General features: G+C 37.4%; 1 gene segment (V, D, J or C); it reads right to left on the bottom strand.

Annotated features, from left to right (window-relative positions):
- Positions 1-5,071: 5,071 nt before the first annotated feature.
- Positions 5,072-26,378, bottom strand: part of LOC106825208 (T-cell receptor gamma chain C region C10.5-like) — a 38,869-nt gene continuing 17,562 nt past the window's right edge. Inside the window, 5 exon segments of the C gene segment in view lie at positions 5,072-5,665; positions 7,307-7,351; positions 7,619-7,666; positions 10,998-11,327; positions 20,856-20,906. Of these exon segments, the coding sequence occupies positions 5,529-5,665; positions 7,307-7,351; positions 7,619-7,666; positions 10,998-11,327; positions 20,856-20,906 (611 nt within the window).

The raw sequence follows: 26,378 nt of genomic DNA, 5'->3' as shown, positions 1-26,378 counted from the left end.
ATGACACCCTATCCACTGCATGCACAACCCCAACCTGTAGGTGCCAGTTTAAGTTTGAGCATTTTCCACAAATCAACCACACTTTACAGAGCATGTACATAAAAGAAAGCTGAGAAAGTAACACACCAGCAGCCCCCTCCCGCCACCCAGGCTGTCACCTCCACCACCTGTGCTCTCCCTCTCTGTGCCGCCTCATTCAGGGCAGCCCAGGCCCAGTGCGGAAGGAAATTGCTCAGAAGTTGGAAGCCACAGGAGACGCTGCCTAGTAGTGCCTGGCAGTGAAGTCAGCTGCACAAAGCTTTCAGTGATTTGCAAGTTTCCCTTGTTTGCTTCTACTCTTTCCCAACACAGATATAGTTCCAGGTCTCTAAGGAGAGGGCCAGGGATTTGGCCTAGAGAATCTGATCAGATTCATGGGGATCGAGGAGTAGATCTAATTAAATTTAATCTTTCTTGGATCATGTGAGTCTTACTTTGTTTCCCAATGGGAACTTCTACTCGGCTTTCAAAAGAAGGTGTTTCACAGAAACTGAAGCTGATTGTAAAGAATCAATAAAAATTTTTCCAAATTTTAATTGAGATGTTTCAATTTTAATATAAATAAGTTTTTGCTTTAAAAGTGTTTGTAAGAGAAAATAGGAAAATATAGAATCTCTTATCACTTTTGCACCTTCCTACCATACATTGAACATGTTGTTTTATGAATATGCCTGTAGAAATGCAGAGACACATATAAATGAGTGTCATACATGTTGGTATTGTTACTTAATGGAAAAAATGGCCAAACGACATGAAAAATATTTCACAGAAAAAGAAATTTAGACTGCTGGTATAAGAAAAGATGCTTCTTCTCACTCATAGTAAGAGGAAAAAATTAAAACTGCAATGAGTCTATGTTTCATCTGTAGACTAGAAAGTCCTGAGGCACTCTCTTGGCATTCACTGACACTTCGATAGAAGTACAACACGATGCTCTCTTTAGATCTTGGTTGATTTGGCAATACCTACCAAAATGACCAATGCACACATTCAAAATAATAGGAAATGCTGTTATAGTTCCAGCATTTCTTACAGTAGCAGAAGATTGAAAATGAGCCAATGGGCTATCATAGGGAACTGATTTAATAAAGTATTGTCCATTCACCAGTGAAATACCACACAGCCATCTGTCCATCACTCTTTACTGACATCAAAAGAGCTCTAGAACTTTTAAGGGAAAAGAGAAGTGCAGAATAATGTATATCATTTACTACTTCTATGTAGGAAGAGAAGAAATGAGAATATACATATCCATGTGTATATATGTTACATGTACATTCATATTTCCATAAATAAAAAACAGAAGGATGTACAAGAAACAAAAGTATTACCTATACGAATTGGGAGAGGGAGAGACAGCGGTTGAAGCAAGATCTCTAGATGCATTTTTTAGAGTGTTTCGATTTTCTTTTAAATTTTTAAATTAATTAATTATTTTTTTGAGGAAGATTAGCCCTGAGCTAACATCTGCTGCCAATCCTCCTCTTTTTGCTGAGGAAGACCGGCCTTGAGCTAACATTTGTGCCCATCTTCTTCTATATGTTGGACGCCTACCACAGCATGGCTTGCCAAGCGGTGCCGTGTCTGCACCCGGGATCCAAACCAGTGAACCCTAGGCCACCGAAGCAGAACGTGCGAACCTAACCACTGCACAAGTGGGTCAGCCCCTAGAGTGTTTTGATTTTTGAACTATGTTACGATATTTTCTAATAATTTGTATAGGGTCATGCTATAGGTAATATTTTTTTGACACTTTGTGATTAATTTTACATTTCTTTAAACAATCTACATCTTTTGAAGATGGATAGTAGACAATACGACATCTTTTAGTTTATTTTTTAGTTTCTTATTGGGCATTATTGTAGGCATTTGTCTTAATTTGGAGCTGCTATAAATGGTGGCACACTGAGTGAACAGCCTTGCACGTAAATCTTAGTTCATACCTTTTGTTTCCCTAGGAAATCTATGGGAGGAATGGTGAGAACACTTTCCTGGCTGCAGCACAGTTTCCCTTGTGTGATGGACTCTGTGACGGCTCCTCACTGCACGTGATCTGGGACAGCAGTGCTGGAGCTCAGGAGCTCTTTCAGTCACTTGCTGGCCTCCACCCCAGTGCACATGAGAATTACTGACGGAGGTGTTTTTTAAAGTCCTCTGCATGGCCTTTGGGGAAGGCTGGGCCTCAGTGGTTTTTAAAGGCTCCCAGGAGGAGAGCCACTAGAATAATGGATAGAGAAGGAGGTCTTGAGTCAGGCAGACCTGGAGTCATGTGGACTCAGGCACTACTCCATGTTTAATCTCAGGCATATCTCTTAGCTTCTCTGGGACCTAGTCTTCTCATCAGTGAGATGAGCATGATACACATGTGTGGTGAGAACATTAGACATAAAGCATGCCAACTGCCCAGCAGAATTCTCGATGCTCACTAAGTGGTAGGAACTTGCTTTATTCAAACAAAACAAAAGACAGCAAGCAAACAAAAAATAGAATAACAGAACATGACAGAGTCCATGAATTTACCCATATAAGATTTCACGGCTAATGAAAATGTTAAGTTTCTGGCCTGTGCGTGAATGGTGCATGTTTGTATAGCATCTCTCTTTATCTCTTGTTACTTACATTTTCAAATTTGCAGTTGTATGGAACCTTGAGCGATATGAAAGGGAACATCAAATATTACTCAATTGTGACCTGCTTGATTGACAGCAGCCTTCAAAAATTGAAGTCTTTGAAGAAAAAAATTCCAAACAGTAGGGAGAAGTTGTAATGGGGAAATTTTCAGAATTGCTTCCTTGAGGTTTCCCTTTGTTACAGCTGAGAAGTGTATGGAGACTCTCTAAAGATATTGAGACACGAGTGTTTTTATGTGGAATTGTGTAAATCTTTGCCTAGTTTTCCATTGCACACCTGTGGATGCATCCTGTTGTTCTGGTATTCATTTTATCCAACACAGTGCCGTGGACTTTAATCACAGAAGTCCTATGGGTGGGTGGAGGTCTGCGTATAAAAGTCTTCCCAGCATAGAAATTGTGTGGCCTGTTGACCGTGACCCTTGAATTGTAGGAACAGCATAGGAGCAAGGAGGGGAAGTGTGGACAGGTTTACTTGGCAGTTCTCGTCACCAGCTCTTAGCCTAATAAAGAAGGAAATGTTCCTGCTTTAACTGTAACTCAAAGTTACCTATTTCTACTCTAGTAGCATCTAATGGAGAAGTTATGAGCAGCACTCCTGCAGCCGGGCTGCTTCGGTTCAAATCCCAGCTCTGTTTCTCAGCTGGCTAACTATGGGGACATTCTTTATCCCCTCTCTGCCTGATTCCCCATCTATAAAACAGAGATAACTGTATATATCTCAAAGGTTTCTTGTGAGAGTTAAGTCAGTTAATGTGTACTTAGACCAGTACCAGTAAGCACCATACCAGCATTTGCTATTATTACTTCATTAGGATGTTAATAATTGAATTTGTAAATAGCACTAGAAACCTGAAATTATTTAATTTGAACACATTCTTCTAAAGCTGGGTAAATTTAAGCAATGTGACTTGGTCAAGAATAAGTGACACAGCTAGTTAGAGCCAGACATAGGTACTGAGGCTCTAACTATGGAGTGTGAGGTGTGAACTCTGGGCAAGTGTTTCTTCCAACACACCATGTGGCGTTCATACTGTGGTGGAAAATTACTGGACCAAAAAGGATGTATAACCAACCTCCAACCTCAGAAATTCACTTGCACCTACCAGAGGCTTCCACAGGTGATCGTGAGTTCCTCTGAGCCCATCCAGTCTAGGGGAGGAGGCGGGGTGTCAGAAGGGTACACCCAGAGAGCACCAGCAATGGGCCTGCTCTGTCCAAGACTCTCAGTCCATTTCATTAGCAGCCCCCAAAAAAGCAGTTGCAAATCTAGGACACACACTCACAGAATAAAGTAGGATTTCCTTAATGCTGACAACAAAGGCAGCAATTATTGTAATAACAGCATATAAACATGAGTAAAAAACAAAGATGTTCCCGCAAATCCCTAAAAAAATTCTCACTGACTCCTTGGAGGATGCTTTTTGTAAAGAAACAGTGCATGTTTTGTTTTGTTTTGTTTTTCCCAGTTGACAGTGGTTGAAGGGAAAGCCAACTGATAATAGGTATGAAATACTGGCTCTGAGTTCAGAGAGACCTGGCTTTAAATGACTATTACTTACAAAATAGTGACCTTGAGCAGAGAAATTAATTTCTCCAATATCTACACTGTGGATTATAATTGTACCAACTTCAGGGGGCTCTTTGAGGATTAACGAGATTTCCTGGTACACAGTAAAAATGCAGAGTCTCTATTCTGCCCACAGCTAACCTCTCTGTGGGGAAATAAGATTACAAATGACTATCAGTGTTTCTGTGTTGTGTAGTATCCTCTATTCAAAAGTAGAACTGCCAACAGTGGTTGGTAATGTTGTTGAGGACTTGCGAGTACGAGGCATTATTAACTCACTTAATCCACACAACTCCAGGAGATGGGGCACATGCAGGAAATTATGGCACAGAGAGTTCAAATAGTTTGGCTGAGGTCACACAGATTCTCATACTAGACCAAGGATTCAAACCCAGACACTCTGGGTTCAGAGTGCAGGGGCTTAATCCCTCCACTGCGATGCCTCTTGGTGTGAGTGCAGGTCTCATGTGGTTATTGTGAGGAGCAGGAAACACGGTGCTTGTGAAACATTAGTGTAGAGCTGAGCACACACAGTGCAAGTCATGCTAGATGTTCTACTGACACCATGAGAATGTCCCAAACCAAATAAATGTGAATCTGATGGCCTTTGAAAGAGAAGTGACCTCGGTGCCTTCATTTGACTGTGGCTCCTCTTGGAGCCAGTGCCCCAAAGAAAGTGTGATGACCACCATCTAGGAAAGAATTGGAACTGTGGTATTGACCATCATCACACCCAATGCTGGATTTGATGGTTCAGGTGTCATGTTGCTTCTTACCCCAGACTTTCAGTTAGATTGCATCAAATTAAAGTAGACAGAGACAAATGTAGAGTTTTCATTTTTTTTATTGTGCCCATTATGAAAAACGAAGTATAGAATTTAAGTGACAGTGATGGTGACTTCTGCGTGTGTAAAATGGAAGGCTCCAAGGTGGTCATCTGGTTAAATGGCCCTAAGGGACGTGAGTAGAGTTGCATGTTGTCTGTACTCAGAAGGCATGGTCATTCAGTTTGCTGGAGGAGCTGATGGAGATCATGGAGAGAGTGGTGCTAAAGGACGACCCCACGGCCCTGCCCCTGAGTAATGGCAGAGTTCATTGCTGTCATAGAGAAAAAATTTCTATTTGCCCAGTGTTTTGAAAAACCATTACACAATAATGGCATAACAGCAAAGCACACTTTTGAACTGGAATAACCCAAACCCAGAGAGAAAGCCAAGGTAGATTCGCAGTAGACACTTCTAGGGACAATAAATGATGAACAAAAGTTGACTTCTTTGTCCCCCCATCTGTTATGAATTCTTTCCATTGCCAGAGACGGCTGTTCTCCTACACAGACAGATGGTGATGATGGCAAAGTAGACCGCGCTCACGAGGAGGAGCAGGAGGTAGCTGTAATAGGCCAAGGTGCTGGTGAGCTGCAGGGGGTCTAAGAGAAGTCAGATGATTAGTTTCGCCTGTTCTTTTGAAAGAAAGGTCATATTAATGGGAGGCTGGTGACAGTTATTTATTTCAAATGGCCTACCTTGTAGTCATACCCTGCACCACCAGAACCCAAAAGTAAACGTCTACCTACCAACATAACCACCACAGACAACAACAAGGCAACTGAGGAGCCACTCACCAGGTCATGTCAATCAACAACCTTTTCTAAATTCACTTAGAACATCATACAATTGTTTATATGTAATTAGTATTATATAAAGCAGAAGAGAGTGGTTAATCCAAATTCTCCAAAACTTTAGGATATCATGGCTCACTCACCTGTCCTTCCTAAATGTCTCTCATTGTGGTATAGGATAATTGCACTTAATATCCTTCGAAGTTTGGCAAGAAATATATGACGTCAAGAAGTAAGTAATGACAATGGTGGTGAGTCAGACTGACTATTCAATGAACAAGGCCGAATCTCTTCCTGTGGAAATTCCCCTTTCACATGTTTTATCTTCAAGAATCAGAACTCCAGAATCATTAGCACTTGTTGTGAAAAGGGATCTCAGAGGAGATGTGCTCATAATTCCTTGCCCTTAGTCAGGGAAGGTGTTAGCTGAGGTCCAGAGTCCCCTTGATATTGGAAATGGAGGGAAGATCAGCAGGGCTAGAGCACCAGTGACTGGTGATTCTAGTCACTTTCTTTGTACACATATAAGGAGAAAGGGCCAAAAATAAGGACTGTGCTGGCTAAATGAGAAACCCAATCCTAGATCTTCCACATAGGTGAACTTATCCGTTCAATAACTAAGCCAGTTGTAATTAATTCTGGTTGGCAGACAAGGAAAGTGTCGCTCACAAAATGTAATTAATTTTCCTATATTGATGCAACTAACCATTAAAACAACTGGGGTTCAAGTCCAGCCTGTGAGACAGCAAAAGCCATGCCCTTACCCAACCCCCACCATGTGTCCATCACGTCTCAGGGCCTTGGCTTGGGGGTTTATTGCTCTAGAACTATATCTTAGAGGAAGAAGAGAGAACTGAGTAAGTGTATGAACTCTTGATTCAAAGGGCCGTGTTGAAACCCAAGCTCCAGCTGCGTGGCATGGTGCCACAGACTCAATTAATTTTGGGTCTTTGCTTTCATCTGTGAAATGGGAAAAAAATTATTGTACCACTTCACAGGAGTATGATAAGCATTAAACAAGAAAATGCATGCCAAATCCACCATAATGCCTTCTGTAGAGGAAGATCTCAGTACATGTCACCTAATGTCATTAGCTACTTGCAAGGACCAAAGACTTAAAAAAGAAATCTTGAAGCACCCTGATATCACATATTCCTCATTTCTCAGAAATAAAAGCTGCACAAATGAATTAAATCCATTGTGGAAATAATTCAGCGCCTATCACTGCACCCTTTAATTTACAGTCGTCTCATCCCTAAACCAATATTTACTGTGTAAAGATGACACCTAGGAAATGATGGATTGATTTAAAATATCACTCAATCTATTCTGCATCATCCCACCATTCTACTGTTTCTTCCTTAAACCAAGAAATTACAAAAGTGACGTCTAGCCAGAGGAAAAAAACGCTGTCACATGACATAAAGGCAAACATGTACAAAAACTTACTTTCATCTTTCAGACAAGCTCTTCTAGAAGTAACAGCAGTGACGTCTAGAAGAAATGAGAGCAAGTGTTAGTCAATTGCTCACGCCTATTATTTTACATGTGATATATATGCAGATGTATGTGTGTGTATACACACAGACATAAAATCTACTAAAAGACACGGGAGAGATACTCATTAAAAATATGAACCCTACAATTCCAGGAATAATTAGTCTTGTCTACTACAAATCAGGGAAGTTCAAAATGTAATTTGATCAGGAGGAAAGGAAATGCTACAGCATGATGTGAAGGCAAGCATATATGCAAACTTACTACTTTGCTCTGTTGGGGAAGCTGTTGGAGAATCAGGAGCAACGTCAACTGGAAGAAATGAGAGCAAGAACTAGTCAATTATTCAGGTCCATTATTGGAGGGTGTGTGTATGTGTTTATACGTGTACACGGGAATGCACAACCACACATACACGCACATAGACTTCGCTGAGAGAAAGACTGTCCTTAAAAATATGGGCCCTACAAATCCGGGCATAGTTTCTCTCATTCTATGCAGTAAAGCACATCTAATTCCTATATTGTGCTTCTGCACAGGAAGATGTTGACCTTCATGAAGAATACATTTTTTTCTTCTTTATCACAACCTGACGATAATATCCAAGACTATCTTGTTTTCCTTCTGTATTCATAGCTCCCACTACAATGCCTGCCTCAAAGGAGGTGTTGGAGAAGGACTTGTCGAATGGAAAAATAACCAGAATACGGCTTCTCTATAGTCTTCAGCACATGCTGTTGACATGAAGAGTTGCTACCAAAATCCACTCATCAACTCTTAGACTCCACAACAGAGTCTCACGCTTGAAAGAATCTGGTTTAGGAAAATTTCCCATCAAAGCAACAGAAGCATGCAGACCTTTCCAGAGCATGCATATTCCCAGATCCTCAACTCATGCACTTGATTCTCTGGAGTTGTGGTGTTTGTGGACGTGACAACAATATGAGCAAAAGCTAATGGCTATCGAGTGATTATTACTGTGGCAGGCACTATTAAATGCTTCGCACGTGTTATCTCATTTAGTGCTACAGTGACACTGATGTTGGTTGTGTCTTGGAAGACTCCTTGTTACAAAGGAGGAATAAGGCTGGAAGAAAAAGGAACTTGCTGGGAGTCATACCAGCGAGGGCAGAGCCAGCATTCAAACGATTGTTGTGGCGGATTCGGTGAGATAGAGCATGTGGAAAGTACTTCGTAAAAATAACCCATAGAAATGGAAAATAATCTATAGAGAAACGACATAATTTCACCATTGTGGACACTAAAAACATTTTCTGTTCCAAATATGTTAAATATTCCCAGCAAATGAACTTTCTATTACAAGAGCTCAGCATTTCAGTGCAATTCTTTCCAAAGATAGAAAGGTAGGCCAAGACACAATTATACTTCTCTGAATCTATACAATCTGGGGTGAGATTTATCTCCACTGTAAAAAATAAAAGAAGGAAAACATACAAAGATAAAAATTTTTAAAGATAATTGACTCTTGGATGGAGGAAAACAGTCGAAACCATTGTTTTGGTTAATCCTTTTTCTAAAAGATGTGTTCTTGTCCATATAGATAAGGTTCTGGTAGGCAATTTATTGCACACAATGAGTTCTTTTGTTGGTGGCTCTAAAACTGGGTTTGAACCAATAAGATTTGGAAAAATTCCAAGAATGAAACAGCATAATCATGTTTAGATGTTAAAATATCTTCAAAAACTGACTTTGATGTATCTTAAATTTCTCTTTATTTTACATAACAGTGATTTATTCATTAAAAGATAAATAAAACTCCATTATCATGAATCAATGAGGTAATAATGAGAAAAGAAACATTTTTCATAAAAAAATCTGTGTATGTATCCTAAACTCTTTCTCAACCAAGGTCAGTTAAAAACGCTAGTTTTATCTTCTTCAAAATTACTTCATTGATTTGTGCTTCTAAGTTATATTCTTAGCTTTTATTGAAACTAGAAATTTCCAAGAACAGCATTAGAAATTTGCTGTAGAATGGCATTAACAGAAATGTCTTCATCAGCTTTGTTGCCCTGAGAAGCCCATGGGAGTCTTTTGTTTCAGAAATTAGGTACCAAGTAAAACACATGATGAACTGGAATTTCTCTATGATGATCATCACCATGGAACTTACTGTACTTCTCATTTTTCCATGATCTCTAGAAAAATAAAAAGCTAATAGGTCACCTCACTTCAGTGGTTATATTAAAGCTTTGCTTTGCCCATATTGCTGCTCCTCTGTTTCTTAGCTGTAGAAATAGTAAATGAGAGCAGTTGTTTCAATATTACATTATTGAGCTTTAGGAAAGGATATTAAAAAATACAATAAATACTTAGAGAAATACATTCATGTTATAGTTTTAAAAGTAAGTATTTTCGCTGACATTATTTCATTTGCTCTTCATCACAGCCCCGGGAGAAAGCCAAGGCAAGTGTTGGAGCCTAATTTATTCACTGATGAAACTAAGGATCCGAGAAGATAAAGACTGACTTCAGAAATTTGTGCTGGTGCACAGCAGAGGTCTTTGTACATTTTCTTCTGTGCTTGTGCCCCACGGCTTCAAAAGGGCTTGTTACCCACAGGGAAGAGTACAAACCGATTCCTTCCTATTCACAGGTGCTCTGGGGCCTTTGGTCTGCTGTATTCATACTCAGGACTTCAAGTCCCGAGACTAGAGAGTTACTGGACCACTGCTGGGACCAAGGCACATTCAGTCATCTGCCACTGTTTAAATATGTGCAGAATCTGCATCAAAGGGACTCCTTGGGGACGCCATGCTTGAATCATGAGGGACCTGAGAGATTAGGAAAACAATGTATTCTCTTACAACAATACATCCTCCTTGGGACAGTAATTTATCCCAATATCCTCATCCACACATCCCTTCCAGGCCTGGCACAGGCCAGTTCTGCAATAAATATTTCTTGGGCTAGATTTACCAATGGCAAAAAATAGATTCATTATGTAGAATGGAAGTATGTGTGTACACATTCGCCTCACCCAATCTCTAATCATAAAATTTTGCCTTACAGTGGTATATAAAATACAAATCTGGAAAACCTCAGATCACAAAACAATGGAAGTGCCCAATTTATCCTGTTTTTTTGTTGAACTGTGGTTAGCTCCCTCAAATGAACACTGTTTTGAGAACTATTAGCATTGCTTTGGGGTTGTACTCCGAGTATTGCAAGATGAAAGTAAGAATGACTTCGCTTGCTTAATAGAACATTCCTGAAAGACATATAATTGTTCTTATTTACCGATCACCAAAAGGGGATTATCTTTTGGAGCATTTCTTTGGTGCTATTTCCTAGCTGTTTTGACTTATCTTGTTTCATTTAATGCATACGACTACCCTAAAATACATCACTGTGACCTTAACACTTTAGATGATGAATCTCAGGCTGAGAAAGGTTAAGTAAATTTTTCTTTTTCTTTCTCATTTTTATATTCCAAAGCATATACTATTTTAATTCTATGGGGAAAGAAAGGAACATTTACATTAGCAATAAATAGAACAACATTTAAGAAATATATATATATATATATATATTATGTATGTTTTGCATTAAGACTTGACAGAAAAGGTGGGGTATCCCTTTGAAAAAAATGTTCTGGGAGATTATATTTAAATACACATACCTTCATTCACTGATGGAAAAAGAATCTCTTGGTCAACCCTTCCTTTATTATTCTCGTGTTGGACGATGCATTTATGTTCTTTATCCATTGACTTTCCAGTCACGGTCAGCCAGCTGAATTTCATGTAAGTGTTATCAGTCTTCATGGTATTTCCCTGCTGGGACTGCAGGATTGTATTGCCATTCTTTTCCTTCCAAAATACCTTAATAACCTCGGGGAAGAATTTCTGAAGAAGACAAAGATATGTTCCAGCCTTATGGAAGTTTATTTCAGCAATTGAAGGAAGAAAAATGGTGGGCTTGGGAGAAATGTCTGCCGGAAGGCGTGCATCTGTGGGGGAAAATGGAACAGCAAATAATCATTGGAGAAGCACAAAGATCCTGTAGTTTGCAACAACCTAGCACATGATGAAAGGAAAAAAGCGGTCATTGAATTAGTGCTCACCATGGCCTTTCTTCCACCACAGATTGTGAGGTATTTATTGTTCTTATTTTCCATGGGAAAAGAGGTTCCATGGTATTACAGCTTGGCCTTTGTTCTTTCTCCACATGCTAAAATGGGGTATGACTCCATTTCAATGCACCTAACATTGATGAACACACATATTTTTTAAAATCTCTTTTGTTCTACCATACTGGAACATGCTTTCAAGGTGGGTGGGTAGGTGGTGGGCATGGGGGAGGATACCAGGTAACTTTGATGATGTCTCAACGCATGAGAATATTTGATCATTTCTAAAGTACGTCCCTTTCCTGTCTCGTGAATTCTGTAATTTGTACTCTCTTTCACCAAATAGCACATTCTCATTTTCCGCAACTCCGTGAAACCTCACTATTCATTTAACCACTTTTGGAATACACCATGTATCTCTTATTTGCCGTATAAATAAATTGCAGGAGGAAATTTTTAATTTTTCTAAAACAACGCACAGTCACTTGTTAATGGGGATCAATTTCCATGTGTACTTGACAATCTAGTCGTCCTTTTGCTTCCAATGTGGGTCCCATGCCCAGTTCTGAGGTAATGCAGTTCTCCTAATTGATGTCTAATTTTACGTATCATCTCGTTTTCACGTCTGAACCACCCCAGGTTTTTAAGTACAGTTGCATTGACACTGGACTTCCAAATTATTTACAATGCCTTGGATTTAGAGACAAAATAGCAATATTTCCAAAACTTATATTAAAAAATGTATTGGTTATTTTCAGAAATGCTGTTATGCTAGTTTTATTAAGTAAATGCGCTCAGAATTTTGTTTCACTTTACAAAATATTCACCAAAAGACTGTTTTATTTTGAACGTTCATTTGAAGTTTAAGCATGATGAATTATGCACCATCTTTTGAATCTCAGTGTCTTCTCTGAAATTTGTATCTACCCGAAAAAGCTGATGAACTGTCTTAGAGCTCCACTATTTTCTTTATCATCACCTGCTCAATAAATTATATATGTAATTGGTGTAATGCTAAATGCTACAGTTCCAGAGTCCCTCGCAGATATAACGTCAAAATATATAACAAAACATCATAGCTTACAAAGCCCTGTCACTTGGATGCTGAAATGTTATTTGATAATATATTTATTGTTAATCTGATGATGGGAATTATAAATATTAAAATTTTTTCCAATTTGATTTCCAATTGACACATAAATGCTTTAATAATATTCTCTTTGGACTAATTTAGAGTTAAATAATTCAATGTGCAATTTCTTAAGAAAAGAAGAATTAGATGTCTTATTTGAGAAGAAAAGAGCAAAAAATTCTTGAGAAGTTCTGCCTATTCAGCAAAGCTCCTGATTTTTACAGTAAATGACTAAGCAAACGATGTTGGGTTTTTTCTCATGCTGTAAATATAATTAGGTCAAAATGTGCTTATTTTAATTTTATACATCTTGCTTTTAGTGTAATTGGTGCTTTATTGATCATGATAATAAGACACTTTATTTCACCAGCCTTATATTTATTTTTAGTTTAAAAAGAATGTTATGTAAAACAAGATTAATTTTTCAATCCTACATTCTATTTACAGAATTTAGTCTTTAGTCAGAATATTAGAAAATCTAATTTTCATCTTAGGTACTTATGTTTCTTCATAGGAATACTTCTGATTCATTATACTGACGAAATTGAAAATCAAATGATGAATTGAAAAATTTCTGTATGATAACACACTATTCTTACCACCTGTCACTTTTCCTTAGCTAGATTCTTTAAATTTCATTCTTTTCAGGATAAAATAAATCTTGAATTTCCATAACTTTCTCAACGTAATATTTGAGCGTTAAATAGTGTACTTGTGTATATATGTTCAGTGCCTATATTTCAAGTAATTATACTACCCACTTTTTCTTTAAACAGTCTTTTTAAAACTTATTAATGGTGTATTCTATGGTCAAAATCCTTTTCACAATGCAAGGAACAGAAACCAGGTAAAAAAGTAAATAAACCTCTCTAATTCATTAATACGCATTCATTTGCACATTCACATAATACATTTGAGTGAAATTGTCTGAGTTGTTTGTATTTTACTAAGATACAATCGTATGAATTACACATGAATTTACCAAATGTCAACTACATTTTAGATTGAAATTATGATATTTCAGACCTACATACTGATATTGATAAAGTGTTCTTGAGTTTCTTCCTGTAATGTTTCTTTCATCAAATAAATAATTATAGCCGTTTCATATTTTAATATGTATTGCAAGTTTACGACAAGTTTCTGCTAGAATTGATTTTAAATCTGACCATGTTCTGTATGAATTTAAACTGCTTTTCTGATAAATATGAGCATGAAATCCAAACACGTTTGCTATAAATTTTGGTGCCAATAAATGTTGGCGTTAGAGATGATATCGGTTAAAATAAAGGATTAAGTTTTAAAGAGAGTAAAATGACAAAATTAATAAAAAAGGACATTTTAATCACATTTTCCTTGCCAAGTGAGGGAAAAGGCTGCCAAAGAGAAGCAAATATCTCCAAACTCATTTTTGTGCGTGTGAGTGGACAGTAAGATGAGTTTCCACTTGAGCAGTTGTAAGTACAGCTGAATCCTTTGGAAAGTTGTTGCTCCGACAATGTCGTTGGCTGCAAACACTCTCCACACTGGGTACAGCTCTCCCTTCACGTTGGAATTGGGGGAACACGTATCCAGCATGTATGGTGTGTTAGACAATGTGCCAAGCACTTTACACATGACTTCATTTGATTCTCATACAAGCCCTGCTGGCTACATACTGTCACCCCATTTTACGGATTAGAAAACTGAGGCCAGAGAATAATCGCCAAGTTCACCTAAGCAGGACGTAAGTGGTGGAGCCAGGTCAGCCTGAACCCAAAGCCCGGACTCTTTGAGAAGACTTTCTCACTGTTAGAAAGGAAATGTGTCAACTCACAAACTTACCTGTAATTATAAACTTATTCTGTGGGCCAAACATTTTCATGATAATTATATATGTTATACTTGAGTCCTTATATAAGTCCACCTGTACACAAAGCCAAATCCTATCACAGTATTCACACAATGTTGTCTATGTTGTTCTTTGTCATAATGATTTAAAATCTCTCCTAAGATTTCTACATCCTGTCCCCATCACATTCCTGTCTTTGTCTAAACATTCTTAACTGTTCCTCCAATTTAATTGCTTCTTGCCTTCCTTCTATTACCTGGAAAAATTCCATTCTTCTGATACCTACCTGTGACGACAATTTTTTTTTCCATCAATGGGGAGTTTTGTATAAGAATTCCACCGTGATCAACCCATATCAAAAACTTTAGACTAATTAGCTTCTCTGAGTTCTTCAAATCCTAGGAAGCTATGGTGGCCTGAGACTGAAGAGACCACAGTTATGGTGCTCGTGAATTTTGCTCACAGCAAGTTGTGTGGCTGATAAATCAGGTAAATGAGAGACTTTGGTGCCTTATTTGTTTGAAAAAGGTGATGTTAGTGTAAATCAATTCAATGTCCCTGCCAGAGCTGAAGTGAGACCGAAATGAAGATTTGAAAAGCAGAGTAAAAATGCTAGCAAATAGAGACTGTAACTATTATTATGATCATTATTATCATTATCATTATTATTAACATTTGTTTGTGATGATTGTGTGGTTCAACATGACATCTTCATCTCATGGAAGCAAACTTTTCCCTTACTAATAGGGACTCAGTATTTTGGGGCTGCTATTAGATTGTGGCAATTAAGTGTGAAGACTTGTTCCTTCGTTTGCATTCCACTTTGCTCCAATAACCTGAAATTCACAAAGCCATTATCAGAGGAAACGTGCCTTTCACACACCCAATTAATAGGCAACCATTGTCTTGTCTTATCTGCTGCAGTCCCAGTGTAAGAAAAATCAAAGGATCATTGACGAAAGCCTAATAACATGCAGTCAGTGTATGGAACTGCTTCACTTGTGTTGTGAAAACAAATGGCTCTTTGCCCTAATCAACAGCACAATCTATTTGCATTCCAAGTTTTCACCAGAAATTTCAGACTAAAGCTGATATCTTTCTAGCTTATGCAGAAAGTTCAGCTTGACACTCCTGGCAGTGGGCCTTCAAGGCAGATGGACTAGAGAGATGGCAGGAGGCCTGTCCTCAAATCCTGCTATTGTCACATTAGATCACTAAATGTTACCTGCCTGACCGTGTCTGCTGAATGTCACCATCTGTGAATGACATGCAATGTTATGATGCCTATAGTATTGATGCAGTGGTGGTATAAAATAGGTTTGCTGAAAGACTATTTCTTCCATTTTATGAAATGGATTTTAAAGGCAATGTCCACGCTGTTACTTCACTGTTCTCCTAAAGGACTCATGCATTGAAGCCCATTTCTAATTTTACAGTGGGAAAACTTCTTCCTATTTGAAAATTTGGTTTGCTTCATTTCATCAGTTAATGAATACTATGAATTCCACTCCATTTTTGTTCCTACCTGAGCATAAAAATTTACCCTGTGCTTCTTGCTAGATAATCATAGGCCTATTTTCTTCTACTTCCCTTGGTGGTTTTGATCTTCTATTTTTATTTCATGGTCTGAATGCACAGGCATACCTCAGAGACATTGTAGGTTCAGTTCCAAAACACAGAAATAATGCACATATTGCAATAAAGCAAGTCATACGATTTTCTTGGATTCCCAGGGCATATAAAAGTTATATTTACACTGTACTATAGTCTTTTAAGCATGCAGCAGCATTCTGCCTAAAAAAACCAGTGTGCATACCTTAATTAAAAAATACTTTATTGAGGCCCACCTGGTGGCATGGTAGTTAAGTTTGTGCACTGCCCTTTGGCAGCCCAGGGATTGCAGGTTCTTGTCCTAGGCACGGACCTAGCACAGCTTGTCAACTCATGCTGCAACAGCATCCCACATAAAATAGAGGAAGATTGGCAACATGTGTTAGCTCAGGGCCAATCTTCCTCACACACAGAAAACTTTATTGCTTAAGAATATCAGCCATCTGAGCCTTCGGTGAGTTGTAATCTTTTTCTAGATGGAGGGTCTTGCCTCAATGTTGATGGCTGCTGATTGCTCAGGGTGGTGGTTGCTGAAGGTTGGGGTAACTGTGGCAATTTCTTAAGACAATGATGAAGTTTACCACATTGTTTGAAGATTCCTTTCATGAACAATTTATCTGTGGAATGTGATGCTGTTTGATAGCATTTTACACACAGTAGGTCTTTTTTCTTTCTTTCTTTCTTTCTTTTTTTTTTTTGAAGAAGATTAGCCCTGAGCTAACTACTGCCAATCCTCCTCTTTTTGCTGAGGAAGACTGGCCCTGGGCTAACATCCATGCCCATCTTCCTCTACTTTATATGTGGGACGCCTACCACAGCATGGCTTTTGCCAAGCGGTCCCTTGTCTGCACCCGGGATCCAAACTGGTGAACCCTGGGCCACTGAAGCTGAACATGCGAACTTAACCGTTGTGCCATGGAGCTGGCCCCGGTCTTCTTTCAATATTACAGTCAATTCTCTCTAACCCTGCTATTGCTTTATCAACTAAGTTCATGTAATGTTCTAAATCCTTTTCTGTCATGTTACCAATCTTCACCAGGAAGAAATTCCACCTCAAGAAACTAGTTTCTTCGCTCATCCATAAGAAGCGACTCCTCGTCCATTGACGTTTTATCATGAGATAGCAGCAATTCATTCACATCTTCAGGCTCGACTTCTATTGCTAGTTATCTTGCTACTTCTATCACGTCTGCAGTGACTTCCTCCGCTGAAGTCTTAGACCCCTCAAAGTCATCCATGAAGGTTAAATCAACCTCTTCCAAACTACTGTTAATGTTGATGTTTTGACCTCTTTCAATGAATCATGAATGTTCTTAATGGCATCTAGACTGGTGAATCCTTTCTGGAAGGTTTTCAATTTACCTTGCCCAGATACATCAAATGTATCAAATTTAGTGATCCATCATCAGCTTTAGACATGCCTTCCTCTTTAAGCTTACTCATTTCTAGCTTCTAATTTAAATTGAAAGACATGGAACTCTTCCTTTCACTTGAACACTTAGAGACCATTGTAGGGTTAATTGGCCTAATTTCAATATTGTTGTGTCTCAGGGAATAGGGAGGCCCAAGGAGAGGAAGAGAAATGGGGACACAGTCAGTGGAGCAGACATGACACACATACAATTTATTGATTAATTTTGCCCTCCTATATGGGCACCTTAAACAATTGCAACAGTAATATCAAATCTCACTGATGACAAATCACCATAACAAATATTGGTAATTAAAACCTTTGAAATATTGCAAAAATGACCAAAATGTGGCACAAAGAATCAAAGCAAGCAAATGCTGTTCAAAAAAATTGCACTGACAGACTTGTTCAACGCAGGGTTTACTGCAAACTTTCAATTTTTAAAAAATGCAATATCTGCGAAGTGCAGTAAAGCAGAGTACAAAAACAAGGTATGCCTGTGCTTGTGTATTTGATTTTAGGCTTCTCAAATAGATTTGGGAAATAGGCTGTTGAAATAAATGACAAAACGTTTGTGCGTTATAGCTTGTTTCTTTTTCTGACCCAGTGGTTGGTAGTTTAGTAAGGCCTAACTTCAATATGACATGAGAGTTAGAAGAACAGTCTTGCAAATCCTGGCTCTGTTATATAGACACAAAACATGCAGAATTCAGGTAGACTCAAAAGTGCCAGAAGATAAAGTGAGGTTTTCTTTCCGAAACTGTCCCTCAGAAAATGGGAGTCACCTTACATTTCAGTTCTGTGCAACCTCTCATATTAAAAGATGCTCTTCTAATACTCTGCTGTGATCAAAAAATACAATACTACTTGGAGAAGATCTCCACCTGAAATGAACTCAGTTAATGCCAGTTTGGGAGCTAGCATTGGTGAAAGAAAATAAAGAAATTGAACATGGGCTTGGTAAATATTATTCAGGAATACAGCTCTGTACTTTATGCTTCCTTGCACACTTATAGAATAACAGAATAAATTAAAAAATGCTTTCCTTTTATTTTGCAAATGGATAATTGCCTCTTTAGATAAAATATCCAGTAACATCCTCCTACGGGGATCCCAAAACAGACACTCAGCCCCTGTGATGACCTGGAAACTTCCTCTAAGATGTTTCAGCTGCATGTTAAGACTCTCAACAAAATTTTTAATGAATTGTGAGAGTAAAGAGAGTAATATTTCCCCAAGTGATATTTGTATTAATAAAATTTTTCACTGTGTAGCTATAATTTAATTAAGAAATTAAATATTGTAAGTGGATATTTGCCTTTTACCTATTTTATTATAAATTGATACATTCAATTTCCAAAAGCCCTCTTTTTTCCCCCATATATTTCTAATGGAAAATGAGAGATCACCTCATATTCAGGCTATTGATATTTGAAATATGCTTATTATATTCCAATCATTTTTAGATGCAGGTGACAGTTAGTCTTAGAAACTGAATGTTTTTACAAATGCTAACCATTTATTCTAATGTAATAGGTAGACTAGGTGGTAATTAATACACTTATCTGTACTTCTTATTTCATAAAGAATTCCAATGGTGGTAATTTGAAGTCTGGGGAACTGACTTTTTTAAATCACTGACCATGGTGGTAATTTCCATATTTAATTTCATTTAATCATCACAACATCCATTTGAATGGTTGTTACATAGAAAGAATGAGTGGAAGAAAATATATCAAAATGTTAACAGTGATGTGTCAATACAAAATTTTAATTTTTTCTTTATTTTTTGTATTCTGAATTTTTTTTCATAATGGGCAGTATTATTTTTATAATTTTAGCATAGCAGTAATGAATGAATCCAAATTTATTGGCCAAAGAATATTTATCCAGAAAGTGACAGACCCAGAATCAAAGTCCACACCTTTCCCTGCACCACACTCTCCTAAAAACCATTTTTCAGGACCTACATGAATTATATCTGTGCCACTTTTAATTTGATTGCTACAATTTACATTGAACATATAATCATTTAGGGAAAATAACACCAGAAAGTTGCTTTTCAATTTATGAATTCTATATTTACATGATCACAATCACTGCAGAAACCAAAATACACAATTTATTTCATTTTTTCAATGCTTCATCAACTTTGTGAAAATTCTCTAAAAACTTTCATTTCAATAGACCTAGCAGGCTAGGAACATCCTTGTGAGATATTGTCCCTCATTCATGCATAATTTCATCTTTAAGGCTAATGAAGGTGGGACAAATTTACTGGACTGAATTTAGAAATAATCAAATCCAGCTTATTACATTCTTGAATAAGTTTGCCCACTTAAGCATTTTGATACTTGATGTTCACCATCCTCCGACTAAATGACAAGTTTAGCAATTTTTTCCCTCATTTTCCCTCGTTGGTTATTTTTGGAAAGAAATAAAATATCTAAACTTCATCACAAATCTTTCAATATAGAAATACCAAATGGACCTAACGTCTCCAACCCTTAGGGAGTCACAATTGGTATAAGTTGTTAACTCCTTGTCAATGTTCCCTCTTGACATGTCAGGCAGAGAACTGCCTCCAAGGACATGGATGGAGTTAGAACACTTATCTGTTAGACTAGAAGCCTTTGGAATGCTGTGGATTGTTCTATCTGTGTCTTGTTCACCGTTTAATTTCTAGCATCCAGAACAGAAACTGTCTTCAATGAATGCTTGCTGACAAGATGAATGAGCAAATGAAGATATAAAACCATGGAGACAATTTTTGTGGACACTGGATCTGAAATGGCTTATTGAGCTAGCAAATTCCCTTAAACTAGCCCATCTCTAGGCAAGACAAGAAGAGTTGTGGTATCATAAATTTTGACTGATCTCACCCTACTTCTAAAAAGCTAGGGTAATAAGAAGTGAGATTTATCCATGTTCTATAGCCATTTATTTTAAGAGTTAGTTTTTTGCACTGCTCTTAGGAATGAGATAAAAACCAATAACATAGGTTTTGCCTGTTATTTCAACAAAAGAGTACTATGTTTTATCTGAAAATATAAAGAAGAGGTAATTAATCAAAGTGTCTCTCACTTAAAAGATTGTCTATAAGATAAGTATCTTGCACCAATAACTTATACCAATGGTTTATGGATATCGTCCAAAAATATCTTAATTTCTGTCCTGAATCTATAATTGTGTGTGTGTGTATTCTAAAAGTATCATTTCAATATGGTTACAATCAGGGAAGTGAACAAACCATTCATGAAGTAGTTTTGTTTTCATAAAGAGTGACTAGTAGCTGCAAACTTGCTTTTCATATGCTGAAGCCAATTATGTGGCAGTTAGATAACAGTGATCCTTAATTGTTTTTTCTAAAAAACATGTACCAGTTTTTCATTTCTAGAGTAAAAATAGAAAAATATTACTTACCAGAGGGAGTTACCACGAGCTTAGTCCCTTCTCCAAATTTCTTGACCAGAGTTACCACACTGGTTACAGCTTCTACAAAAACTCAGCTTTCTCATAAGCTTCATGATGTGAGTAGCAGTTAAATAACTGTGTCCTGGCAATTTGATCTTCTGGGTTCTTTCAGAAGTCCTTGAATATAAGTTTGGTGGCATCAGATATTTTATGTTTTCCTCAGATAAACTGACCCAAACATCGGTTTATAACCAGGCAGTAATCAATGAAAAGCATTGTTGTAAAAGAGAAAGGATAAGAAATCAGGTCTGACTTGTCAACCAACTACTTTTCTAAATCACTAGGAAAAGCACTCAGACAATTAAGACTTTTTTTCCTTTCCAGGTGTTCAATGGTGTTAAAACTTCTGAGATTGCATCAAAGGAAAGGTCCTTTTGTTCTCACAAACACAGGGGCTGTTTCGTTAGCAATTTTGGAATGTATTTCTGAAAGGAAGAAACTCTTCAGTTACTGAAATGCAAATATGCCAACACAAATGTCCTTGAGAAATGTGAACAAAGTTTTTCATTTAAAATAAAGCCATTTTACCAATATTAAGGATTCTTTACCAGGCAAGGCAAAATGAAAAATCATTTCTGTGATGACATTAATTTTCTAATAAATTAAAGAAATTTAAAGAATTCAGAATTCTATACCCTAAGAATAATAGATTTTTATTTAAACTAAAATTTGAATTCCTGTCACGCATCTTTTCCAACCTCATTGTATGAAATTAGAAATAAAATGAAAGCAAATCAGATAACCAAGAAGAAATGGGTAAATTTCCAGACCAAACAAGCTTCCAAAACTGAAGATTGAAAGAGCAATCAAAAACCTCTTCTCCCAAAAAGTCCGGGAGTGGATGACTTCTCAGGTGAATTCTACCAAACATTTCAAGAGGATTTAATACCTATTCTTCTCTAACTTTTCCAAAAACTTGAAGAGAAAGGGACGCTTCCTAACTCATTTTACAACATCAACGTTACCCTAATACCAAAACCGAAAAAGGATGACACAAAAGAGAAAATTGAGGCCAATATTTTGACAAAGATAGATGCAAAAATTCTCAACAAAATGTTGGCAAATTGAAGACAAATGTACACTAGAAAGATCATATGTCAGAATCAAGTGGGATTTACTCCAGGAATGGAAGGGTAATTCAAATCCACAGTTTCATCAGTGTGATACACCACATTAAAAAATGAAGAATAAAAATCACGTGATCATCTCAACAGCTGCAGAGAAAGCATTTGGCAAGATCCAACATCCATTTATGATAAAAACTTTCAATAGAATAGGTATAGAAGGAAAGTACCTCAACACGATAAAGATTGTATAAACAAACACACAACTAACACCCTACTCAATGGTAAAAACCTGAAAAGCTATCATCCAAGAACAGGTGGAAGACAATGGTGCACACTTTTGCCACTCATTCAACAATCTATTGGAAATCCTGCAAGAGCAATTAGGCAAGAGAGAAGATAAAAGGTATCCAAATTGGAAAGGAAGAAGAAAAACTGTCACAACTTATGGATCACATGATTTTATATATAGAAAACCATGAAGAATCCACTAAAAAACTATTAAAAATAATAAATGAAAACAATAAATTACTGTAGGGTACAAAATCAGCATACAAAAATCAGTTGTGCTTCTAGTCAACTACAACGAACTAGCAGGAAGAGAAATCAAGAATACAATTCCATCTATAATTGCAACAAAAAGAATAAAATACCTAGGAATAAATTTAATCAAGGAAGTGAAAGATCTATATACTGAAAACTATAAGGCAGTATTGAAAGAAATCAAAGAAGGCAGAAAGAAATGGAAAGACATTCTGCACTCATGTATTGGAAGAATTAACATACTTAAAATGTCCATACTACCTAAAGCAATCTATATATTCAATGCAATACCAATCAGAAGCCCAATGACATTTTTTCAACAAAATAGAACAAACAATCCTAAAATTTAAGTTGAAAAACAGAAGACTGCAAATAACCAAAGCTATTCTGAGAAAAAAGAATAGGGCTGGAGGTGTCATGCTCACTGAATTCAAAATATGGTACAGAGCTAGAATAATCAGAACAGCATGATACTGGCAGAAAAATAGACTCACAGATCGATGGAAGAGAATTGAGAGCCCAGAATTTAAACCACACATCTATGGACAGCTAATCTTCAATACAGGAGCTAAGAACAGATAACGGAGAAAGCAAAGTCTGTTCAATAAGTGGTGTTGGGAAAACTGGACAGCTACATGCAAAGGAGTGAAAATAGACCATTATTCTACACCACACAGAAAAATTAACTCAAAATGGATTAAAGATTATAATGTAAGACCTGAAAACATAAAACTCCTGGAAGAAAACATAGGCAGTTCACTCTTTGACATCAATCTTATCAGTTTGTTTGAGAATATCATGTCTCCTCAGGCAAGGGAAAGAAATGAAAAAGTAAGCAAATGGGTGTTCATCAAACGAAAAAGCTTTTTCATGGCAAAAGAAATCATCCACAAAATGAAAAGACAACACACTATCTGAGAAAATATATTTGCAAATTAGATATCAGATAAAGGGTTAATTTCTAAAATATGTAAAGAACTCATATAACTCAAAACCAAAAAACAAACAACCTGATCAAAAAATGGGCAGATGACAAGAACAGACATTTTTAACCAAAGAAGACGTACAGATGGCCAACAGGCACATGAAAATGTGTTCAATGTCACTAATCATTAGGGAAATGCAAATCAAAGCTAAATGTGCTATCACAGCATCCATACCCGTGAAGATGGCAATTATTAAAAAGAGAAGAAATATAACAAGTGTTGGAGAGGATGTGGAGAAAAAGGAACACTTATACACTGCAGGAAGGAATGCAAACTGGGGCAGCTACTATGGGATACACTATGGAGATTTCTCAAAAATTTAAAAATAGAACTACTGTATGATACAGCTCTTCCACTTATGGGTATTTAACCAAAGAACATGAAAACACCAATCTGAAAAGATATATGCAAATGTATGTTTTTGCAGCATTATTCACAATAACCAAGACTTGAAAGTAACCCAAGTACCCATCAATGGATGAATGGATAAGGAAGATGTGGTATATATACACAGTGGAATATTACTCACTCATGAAAACATGAAATTGTGATATTTATGGCAACATGGATGAACGGTACAATACTAAGTTAAATAATTAAGAGAAAGGCAAATACTGCATGATTTAACTCATATGTTCAAAATAAACAAACACATAGATAAGAACAGATTGACGGTGACCAGCAGGGAAGGGGGTGAGAGGAGGGCAAAAGGGGTAAAGGAGCACATATATGTGGTGACAAATAGAAACTAGACTTTTGGTGGTGAACACAATGCAGTCTATATAGAAGCCAAAATATCATGATGTGCACCTGCAGTTTACACAATGTTATAAACCACCGCGACTTCATAAAATAGTAAAAATAATTTTAAAAGTTCTCCGTCAATGGAAAAAAAAAGAGATAAGCATCTTTACTGCCATCTGTAAAGCTTCCTATCTGCACAACTTGGGGAAAAAGAGATTTTGAAGCCCAATAAGCCACCCTAACATCACAATTGTCTCTAACTTGGAAAATGGGATAGGTAGGAATAAGAAAAGGAAACCGGTTTTGTTTTGTAAAAACAACAAAAGTTGGACGAGAAAAGAGGAGGAAAAGTGGTCACAACAGAGCCCATGACAGTCCTTTCTAATCACCAAATTCCACACGTGGTCTCTAAGTGCTCAATAATATGCAGAGATAGTTTTAATATTATGAAACGTGAATTGTACTTCAAAATAAATTTTGAAATAAAATACATACGTGTTTTCTACTAGACAACTTGAGGGGTACAGAAATGATGTAGGAAAAAAAAAAATCTCCATGATCCCGGTGTCCAGAGATGACCACTCGAAAGTTGTACCCTTTCCTCTGAACCCATTCGTGGGGCTGAATAAAAACAGCCCCTGAGAAAAAGTAGTCAACATAGATTTCAGGAGGGCCTTGCAATTTGAATTGTGATTTTTACAAGAGGACTTCTAGGTTACAGACATCACTTTCCCACAGTGCTAGGATGTGAGGGGAGTTGGGTGATAGATATGATATATGAAAATAGTGATCTTGAAGAACTTCTTGGTCTTTTTCAGCACTCATTAGATAATATAATGTTGCTTCTATTACGCAGAGTCATTGTCACCTACTTCAGTTATGATGGAAAATAAGTTGAGCCAAGATCACCAGGATCTTTCAGGCATCCAAGAACACAAAATCCTGCACCTAGTAGGTAATGTGAGCACCACAATGATGATCAAAATATTCTCTCATCTCCACAGAGAGTAACAGTCCCCACAATATTTGGTGCTGTACATTCTAGTAGATGCTTTCAGTGTTTGTATAAATCAGCAATTTAAACCACCATTGAACTGGCAAATGTTCACTTAGTACAGTGCTGGTTTCCTCTGGCTGGTTTGCCTTTGGTGGGTGTGGTCAAAGTGTTCTTGGGGAAGTTACTTCAGCCTAAAGGAGAAGGGCAGGAGGAGGAAGTGACTCCAAATATGGACTTGTTTTTTCCCCCAGTAGACATTGTTTGCTCAAGCATAAGGCTACTGTCCTCCCCAAAGTGCGTAAGTCAAGGGGACTATGGAACCACGATTGAAAACTTAGATTTAAATTGATTTGCTATGACTATTCACAAGAGTCTCTTCATATCTATTTAATCTCTCTTTACCTAAACTGTAACAGTCAGCCACAGTATGACAGACGTGGTGCTAAGCCATGGTGTACAAATGTGTGTGGTACATGCGTGTGTGTATGTTCTGTGTGTATATGTATCCTAGTTGTTGTTTTGTTTGTTTGTAGTTTATCATCTAACATTACTGAGCTGTCACAGTGTGCCATGCAATGGACCAAGCACTTAATGTGCATCATCTCAGGAATCCTCACAACAACCCACGAGGTAACTACAGGACCTCTGTTGTACACGTGAGGAGATGGACTAGAGAAGGTGTTGGCCTGACACACAGCTAGTAAGTGTCAGAGCACCGGTCAGACCTGGAGTTCTCTGTACAAGAGGCTTGGGTCCTAACCACTTTGCTTTACCATATATGTAGACAGATAATGGCAGCCCAGCAGGAGAAGAGGGCTCTGCAGGAGCAACCTCCAGTCTTGACAGAGCAGGTGAGATTTGCCATGTCTGCTGTGCACTGTGCCTGGCTCAGAGGAGTCAGTTAAACACTTGCTTAAGTTGGATGAATGGAATCTTAGACCAGAAAATGCACTACTCTTCAAACTTCAATCCAAAGTACACTTTGATTTGGACTCATTAAGCAGCAATGTTCATAAGTTTGTGCAAAATCAAATATCACCACTCCTCTCCAGGTTATACATCTGACATATTATCATTGCAGTTGTCTCTGCCTGTGGTTAGATCATGCTGTGTTGTTTACATTATAGCCTCTAGGAGA

The sequence above is a fragment of the Equus asinus genome, chromosome 1 (genome assembly GCF_041296235.1).
Source record: "Equus asinus isolate D_3611 breed Donkey chromosome 1, EquAss-T2T_v2, whole genome shotgun sequence".
NCBI lineage: Eukaryota > Metazoa > Chordata > Mammalia > Perissodactyla > Equidae > Equus > Equus asinus.
Note: the sequence above shows the minus strand (reverse complement) of the source record. Positions and strands in the feature narration are given on the sequence as shown.